This window comes from Phyllopteryx taeniolatus, chromosome 4 (genome assembly GCF_024500385.1).
Source record: "Phyllopteryx taeniolatus isolate TA_2022b chromosome 4, UOR_Ptae_1.2, whole genome shotgun sequence".
Lineage (NCBI taxonomy): Eukaryota > Metazoa > Chordata > Actinopteri > Syngnathiformes > Syngnathidae > Phyllopteryx > Phyllopteryx taeniolatus.
Window position 1 is genome coordinate 17727765 of NC_084505.1, and position 8944 is coordinate 17736708.

Below are 8944 nucleotides of genomic sequence, written 5' to 3' on the forward strand. Positions count from 1 at the left end.
CCCAAAAACATGCATGGTAGGCTAATTGAGGACTAAATTCCCCGGAGGTGTGAATGTGAGTGTGAATGGTTGTTTGTTTATATGTGCCCTGCGATTGGCTGATGACCAGTTCAGGGTGTACCCCGCTTCCTGCCCGATGATAGCTGGGATAGGCTCCAGGACTCCGCGACCCTTGTGATGATAAGCGGCTCAGAGAATGGATGGATGGATGAATTTTCTTGAATATGGTCATCACTGTTCCAACCACACCACATGTTGGACTTTTAGTAAGGTCATTTTCTGTCAGATTTACTCTCATAACTGACTCATCAGAAAGGAAAAACAACCATCTTGCAAAGTACTCCACAGCAGGTTGGTTTTTGACACCTTTTACTTTGTTGCATTTGGCCCTAAAATTTTCCTCCAGTTCTTTTGCGTTTTACCTGGTCAAAAAAATGTACGTGAAATTTTCCTGGTCAAAAAGGATGTACAATGAAATTTTCAGTTTACATTTGAAGTCACAGCTACGGTTTATTTTTTAACCAGACTTTACTGTAAATGAAACAGACAGGCATCCTTTGCAGTACCACAGGTCTGCATCCCGACTACTGGCAATGTGCCCTTGAACAAAACACCAAAGAACAAAGATGAAAATACAAGAAAATTGTAAATGCAACAAAGATTGAAGTTAAAAAAAAAGAAATGCTGATCCTGTGCAGCTCATCCTGAAAAGTACTGTGACTAGCAAAGACACATTATTCTATAATTAAATCCCCAGGCCAAATATATATATATTAGTAAAATATGCTTTTGGATTACACCAGCAGGACAAGAAGTTGGCGCAAATGAATGCGGTACTGGCCCAGCAATATCCAGTGTTGGGGAGTAATGTAACAAAATTATGTAATTTAATTACAAATTGAATGTGTGTGTGTGTTGGTTGTAGATATCACCACCTGCAGCAGTGCTCTCTATCAGCAGAATACAGTGTGTTGACACTCTCTAACAAGTACATGCCACTTTAAGACATGAGATACTTATTAGAGCTGATGTGTTTTCACTTGCAGACCACCTATAGGTTTAGAGAAGAGAGAGACTTTGTGCTGTATTCACTTGCGCAAACAAGGATGCTGAGTTGTTGTGCCCGTCATTGGCAGTCGAGTCTTAATAAAGCCAAAACCCTGCCGTGCACACACTCTCTATTCCACAACTCCTGCTGGTCATCAGTCTCAACAGTGTCGTAATTTACTGTCAGAAACTCCTCAAACTGGCCACCACACAGAGCGCCGAGGGGGGGACTGCAGACAAGGTAACAAAGATCACAGTCAAAAAGAATGAGTGAAAACATTCTTACTTTCCTCTGCTGGGGAAAAAAAGAATAAAGGCTTAAAAATAATGGAGGAGGATGGAGGAAGAAACTGACTGAAACACAAACAGCAGTTTGCCTTGCTTTGTTTATGTTTGCTTCATTCCCCCCCCCCCCTGAGAAGTACAAAAATAAGGGGGGGGGGGGGCAATTGTATGGTGGTTGTCAACGGTTGAAGCTACAGCCGCACCTGGTGACGCGCGACTGGTCTTTGATCACTTGTCGAGTGAAATTCCACCAGTGGATTAGAGTGACTGAGGGAGCAGATGCAGGTGGGAGGGTTAGAGGAGTGACAAGGTGGAAACAGATAAGATCTGGTTGAATCATGGCCTAGATCTATTTCTACTAACTCCGTTCAGCCATTCTGGAATACAGAACAAACATTTGGAATTAAATAAGTCACATAAAGAAGTCTACTTATTTAAAAGACAGACCCATACTTGATTCCTTGTTGACAGTTTTGTAGCAATGCTAATCAAAACCAGAATCATCTTTCATGGCCAAGTACAGCAATGTGAAAACACACAAGGAATTTGTGTCGACTGCTTCCTACTAGTACTATTTTCGCAAAAAAAAAGACACTATGACAAAATAGAAATTTCATACATATACATAAATGTACAAACTTTGTACTATTACTTTTTTTGTTTTTTTAACTTTTGTGTAGAAAGACAGATATCTCCTTGAATGTTCTGGTATACGGTAATTGCTACATTAAACAAAATGTTAACATGGAGCATTAAGTTGTTGATTCAAATGCCTGTTTATTAAATATTTCACACAGATCTCAAATGTTGAGTGCTTGTGGCACACAATTCTGTACTGGCATGAACATATTAAAGCAAGCTAACCAAGTCTATTTAGGTGCTTTGTCTTCCTTTTCTTTTTTCCTTTTATGGTTGGTAGTCTAGGTTCTTTCCATGTTATTTACATGTCAGAGATTTTAAAGAAACATATATTTTCATATTGTTTGTCCAAGTTTTTTGGGTGGAGGGATGCCACCATGGTGTTTTATGCCTGGGAGCCCCAGGTCGACAAACGCCCCTGTTACTCAGAACTGTAGTACAGAGTGATGAATGTGAGTCGAGAAATACAGTTCAACCTTTTGGCCAGCAGATGACAGCACCAACAACTTTCTTGTCACTGTCTTGACATCAACAGGATCTGAAGACGAGATTCGTGTTGTTGTAGTTTTCAATTTTAATGTAAATAGATCACTATGAGTATCTTGTGGAACAAAACTATAACGGCCATAGAGGTGTAAATAGGAATAGATAAACATTGCAAATACTTCTACTGTGACACTTTTTCCATGAAATTCAGTAGAAGTACAATTTCGTGATTTATGGATGTAGAAATAAAAGCCGTGTATGCGCCAAATGTTATTTATGGATCTGTGGAAATCTGTATTTGTGAGAACTACAGTAATAAAATAGCAATCAATAGCAGGGTGAGACCTGTCAAGATTCTTGTTCCGGAGCCTGCACAGGTGTGCCATGGGCTGGTCACAATAAAAGGGTATTTAAATTGCCCGGAGGTGTGAATGTAAGTGCGAATGGTTGTTTGTTTGTATGTGCCCTGCGATTGGCTGGCAACCAGTTGAGGGTGTACCCCGCCTCCTGCCCGATGATAGCTGGGATATGCTCCAGCACGCCCTAGTGAGGAGAAGCGGCTCAGAAAATGGATGTATGGATGGCTATATATGCCCACACACACACACACACACACACACACACACACACACACACATGTACGCATACGCATGTGTAATGTTGCCATGATGCAGGGGTGTAGTAAACCCCATAAGCCCTCTCCACCTCCCCTGGTTCCATGGGAACCTGCGCGCTGCTAATCCTCCTTTTTGGCTGGAAAGAGCTTCTCCAAACAAATCATCCGGCTCTAAGACCCACTGCTCCTCAAGTGGGTCCTGGCTCTCTTTGCCAAGTCACCAAAAAAACAAAAAAAACAAAAACCCTCTCTCTTTTCTTCTCGCTTTTCTCATACACCCCACATAAAACAGCTACCTAGCGTGAGGCAAATCCCCCTCGTCCCTGTCTCTTTTCATCTTTGGGCCAGGGAAGGAAAAATGAATGGGGTGTGGATAAGACACACCAGCAGGTGATTGTCAAGTCGAAGAACTGAGATGACCCGTTTTGGAAAATTGGGCATATCTGAATAATGCTGTTAAAGAGGTCATTTTTTGTTTGCAGTGAAGAGGTAAGTGAGGATAAGAGAGGATGCGACTTATCCAGTACTTCCATTGAATTGCTTCAGTGTGTGCGCGCAGTTATATACTGTATACAATATAAAGATCGATTTAGATAAATGCAGACCAATATTCTTGTATACATGAACCAGTAAGGCCTCTTGGTCTTCCCTCTGAGTCCCTCTCACTGCCATCCTCCAGTCTTCCTAGTAATTTTTGTCATAGATTTCCAGTTCCCCATTCTACATTACAGTCCTCTCTACACATTATACTAGACTCACATTGAAGATCACAGCCCCAAATTATATTGATTCCGGATTCAGACTCAAGACCTGATCTTAATTTCCCTGGTTCCTCACCTGGTGTGTTCTTCGCAACCCTGCCTGTTCCACAACAAAACTGTTCCGGCATTTAAAAACAAATAATAGTAAAAAAAATTTTTAAAAAGGCATCCAGATCCAGCATTCTGCTTGACCATGCAGGCGAACAGGACAGAAAGAAAGACAAAAATAAAGACAAAAACAAATGTTACTTTCATAAGCCTGAGATTGGCTGGCAACCAGTCCAGGTTGTACCACGCCTCTCACCCAAAGTCAACTTAGATAGACTCCAGCACACCCCTGACCCTAGTCAGGATAAGTGGAATTGAAGACCGATTAATGGACTTCAGTAAGCACCGATATGCAGAGGCACCGCAACAGGGCAGGCAAGGCAGGCAATTGCCTGTGGCCTCGACCTGAAGTGGGTCCGGGGGACAGCTGACATGATACCACATCAATGATAGAGTACTGCTTTAACCCTGTGACGACAATATGGTGCTGTCAGTAACTCCTGCGCAGGGTCTCCCACCGGTGGACCCCACCTCCAACAGATGGCTGGAATTGTTCCATATCAACGACATAACTCAAAACAGTCAGACACTACAATGACACACTGGGAATCGGAGAGCTCTCTAATGGTGTCCGCTAGTAGCAGACTCGTCTGCATTACAATAAAATTCAGTGTGCAAAAAGAAAAAAGAAAAAACAAGAGGATGAAGAAATGGAAAAAGGAGATATTGTTAAGTGTGGATGTGTTTCTGTTACATGTTTCTTTGAATTTATTAACACAGAACAGGTACAGTACAATATATGCCATTGTTACTTATTAACCATGTTCCAAGAAGTGAGTTTTGTGCTGCCTCTGATAATTTCTCCTATTATCAGAATAATGCATTTGTTAATGAATGCTAAAATTGATCCCAACCTAAATTCTGCTGTCAGCTTGGTCTCTCCAACCTGATACTAATATGTGTTTAGAGTAGAACGATATTAGATATCTCCTTGAATTTGCTGGTTTCCACTAAATGTGAGATTATACTAAATGTTAACATGAAACATTTAAGCCGTTATGGCAAATGGCTGCTTATTAATTATTCCAAACAGATCTCAATTGTTGAGTGCTTTTAGCACACAATTCTATACTTGCATGAACATGTTAAAGCAAACTAACCAAGTATATTCAGGTTATTTCTGTTTGCTTTCAGAGTTGGTAGTTATGCTATTTGTTATTTTATTTAATTTTATTTTCAATGTCAATAATTTACATGTCTTTGCTTATGCATCCCCCAGGGCAGTGGCTCTCAAACCTTTTAGGGTCTGGGACCCCCGCAAATTTTTGATTGAGCCTGAGGACCCCCTGAATCCAACATTGCAAATGGGGGCGAGACACTTATTAAAATGCAAAGAATTGCACTTGTGAAACAGATGGAATTCGATTTTTTTTTTTAAAGTCCTGTACACTTTGTAGTTTAGGTAGATAAAGGTCTCAGTCACATTTCAGTAAAATCACCTTATCTCTATAGATATCATAAGTTCTTTTTCAAAAAGGTGTTTTATTTTCTGCGATTGGCTGCCAACCAGTTCAGGGTGTAACCCGCTTCCTGCCCGAAGATAGCTGGGATAGGCTCCGGCACGCCCGCGACCCTTGTGAGGATAAGCGGCTTGGAAAATGGATAGATGGTGTTTTATTTGCACTGAACCCTTGCAATTATGGTCCGCGGACACCTGGTTGAGAAACAGTGCCCAAGGGGGTCTAGAAACGCCCCTGCTGATAAGGCATAGAGGAAGGTGAATTTTCTGGCTGAAGAGCTGAGCCTCCAAGTCAGTGTAGAGATTTTATTTGCCTGTCCGCCATGTTGGCAGTTGAGATCGGTATTCCTTAAAGCAGCCCTTTCAAAAATTACATGTTGAAACATAGTCCATCCATCTATTTTTAATACGGTTTGTGCTTATTAGGGTCAGCTTAATCTGGGCGAGAGGCAAGGGGCACCCTGGACTGCTTGCCAGCCAATCACAGTTAAGATCATAAAGAAAAGATCAATATAGTGTGTGGTTGAAATAATTTTCTTTCCCAAAGTGTGCTTTGTGTCGTTTTTTAAGTTTCCTTAAACTTTAACTGCTGTCTGAATATGGAAATTGTAGTCAATTATCAATAATTATAAAATATTGAATTGAATTTGTGTTGTTAACCGAACTACCCACATTCCATTCCTTCATAAATATGCAGCCCTTGGCGAGGTCCACCACTCGCTGCTACAATAAAACATGTACTACATACAATTACCACAGCGGGGCACTAGTGTAGTGAAAAAAACTTTTTCCCCAGGATTTTTTAATTGTTTTTATTTTTACAATTCTTTAGACGACTGACGTGATTAAAAAAGATTCATATTCAGGCATAGACATTTCATAGGATCGCATTATTTTTTTACACTATCCAGTATATTCTCAGAGCCTATGAATCCTGTACCTTAAAAACTGGAAAGTTATAATTGTTTACTTGCCTCATCTTGCATGTATTCTTTGCAGTATGCTATACAAAATCCCGACTTCCTCCAGTTAGAGTGAAAATACTTTTTGATGTACAGGTTTGGCATGTAATGTTAAATGGATGGACTGTTCTAGTGACATAGAATAATCTCATAGTATCCAGCAGATTTGCAGCACTCTTCACAGTGAAACTCAATATGTAAAGAACATTTTAGTGTCTAAAACTGTACCGTATTTTATGGCGTATTAGATTCATACTAGTGATGACAACATGCTCTTTATTGCAGTCATAAAGACGCTGCGGTCACAATGGTTTATTATTTCTATCAGTAAAAACAACAGCATTTTGTGAGAAGCAAGATAGCTTTGTTTGCATTTACCCTTTATTGTGGCCATATGCACCTTCTTTCCGTGAGACCTAGTGCGCACTGCTGAAACCGCAAAAAGGAAGTAGGCGAGGCTTCATTTGACAGACTGTGATGCACAATATATGTACGAACATTCCATTCTGTAAATTGTTGGTCAAACGACATCTTGCAGAGGTGCAATGAACAAAAAGCTTATGCATTTTTCATGAACTTTTTGCAAATTATACAAATTTATTTCCTTGGTTTTTCTCAAGAGCACAAGTGGATTAACAATTTTGGAATCAATATTTCTTGGTTAACAAGCAAATGTAAGAAATATTTTATGCTACCTAGGAAACAGTAACTCTCAGATGTTGCATATCCATATTTAACTTTGTTGCAATGCCTGTTATTGTACTCGAGGCTAGAGACTTTGCCAGTCCTCTTTTTTTGGTGAGGTCATGGGAGGTGCTATCCAGTTGTACTACATTCAGTCTGGTGACCGCACTAGAATCCTCAGAGCTGACCAAGAATCTGCTGCATCGTCAACACCTCCACACCATCAGGATCTTTTGCATATTTACCTGGTGCTTCTTCTTCACACTTACCCTGCTGATCCACATTCTCAGTACCATCCAGTTTCACAGCCTCCTTCCGGTATCATGGAAAAACCTGACTGTGACTGTGGCAGCCTTGGGGTCACTGATGTGTCTCAACGCCGCCATATTTTTTCTATGGCTCATCATGGAACGCCAGCAGGCCTGGCCACGTCCTGTGGCAGCTGCCATTACATCCGGCTTCACTTTCCTCGCCTATACCTCGGAATGCTTCATCCTGTGCTCCCAAGTCCAGGAGCAAAGAGGTTTTGTGGGCAGTATACCTGGTCTTCTCAAGATTGTCCAACTGTGGGGTGGTTTTCAGATGATTCCGCTCTTCGTGGAAGCAGACCACGGCCTGCCCAGTGGACTACATCATTGGCACCTGTGGGTGTCTGGAACGTCATATGGTGTCTGTATCCTCATGTCTGTTATCACACTTTTAGTAATATTGGGTGACTTTGCAGGGCAATGCCGTCTGCCTTTTGACAAAGTCATGGTTGTCTTCACTATTATTGGACTGCTGCTATACATGGTAGCTACAGTGATTTGTTTTAACAAGCTAATACAGCTGAGAAATAGTGCTAACAAAAGTTCAGAGCTGGTTATAATGGAGACAGTGGTTACTTGTATCACACTTTTATCTTATACAGTGGACCTTACATTCTCGATTAAAATATTGTGTGACAGGAGTCACACATGAATTCACTCTTTATGCTGAATGTGAGTAGTGTGTTTTTCTATGAATGGTAAAAATGTTAACTGAAATACATATTAGCAAGCAATGAATTTAATATTATGATCTTTATGTAAGTATTGTTTATGTGGAAATGTTCACACGAGGCAATAAATCATGAACATACAAAACTGCTGATTATGCTCACTATCAATTTTATTTTGCCAACCTGAAGATTGTATTTACATTTCAAATGTTTATATTTAATGCAACAATGACTATCTATCTATCTATCTATCTATCTATCTATCTATCTATCTATCTATCTATCTATCTATCTATCTATCTATCTATCTATCTATCTATCTATCTATCTATCTATCTGTCACAAGTACACAAACGTTGAGAGACGTCAATATGTGATTTTACGTAAATGGTTTTGAACGTAAATTGAGTGGTACATCGATTATTTTAATGTACTACTAAACCATTACACTAGATGGGAGCATTTCCATTGAAGCGAATATCTAAGGCGCCTGCCAAACGTCAATGATGATCTAGAATTTATTTCATTCGTTATTAGGGCAGTTTTACTCGCAACAAGACGGATTTTTGTTTACTGAAATGTCCTTTTTAAAAAAAAAAAAAAAAAAAAAAAGCAATTGATCTATTTGGTGGCGAATGCAAGGTCATTTTGAAAACAAGATCATTTAGTATTTTTCTTTTATTCATCGATGAGAGAAAATAACCAAACTTTACACTGTAACGTTTACACTACAATATTTGTATCCCAACTTGAACGACGCAGCATTGTCACATCTGCCTCATCTGTTCTAGACTCTCTAAATCGCTGTTTGAAACGTCGCTCGATAAGACTCGAGCACACGGTGAGTCTGTGATCATTACTCGATGATTGACTAGTCTGGCCTTTTCAACGTCCAATCGTTGTTTTTTGTTTTTTGTT

The 8944-nt window shown here is 40.0% G+C and overlaps 1 protein-coding gene across 1 annotated transcript; it reads left to right on the forward strand.

Moving 5' to 3' along the window:
- The first annotated feature begins 5701 nt into the window (after window positions 1–5701).
- On the forward strand, window positions 5702–8019 carry LOC133477335 (myeloid-associated differentiation marker-like protein 2). Its single transcript, XM_061771959.1, has one exon. It carries the CDS (start codon window positions 7111–7113, stop codon window positions 8005–8007), a length of 897 nt encoding a protein of 298 aa, XP_061627943.1. The 5' UTR covers window positions 5702–7110; the 3' UTR covers window positions 8008–8019.
- The last annotated feature ends 925 nt before the right edge of the window (window positions 8020–8944 follow it).

Coding starts and splice junctions, on each gene's coding strand:
- LOC133477335 (XM_061771959.1), top strand. CDS start 7,111: ATGCCTGTTATTGTACTCGAGGCTAGAGACTTTGCCAGTCCTCTTTTT.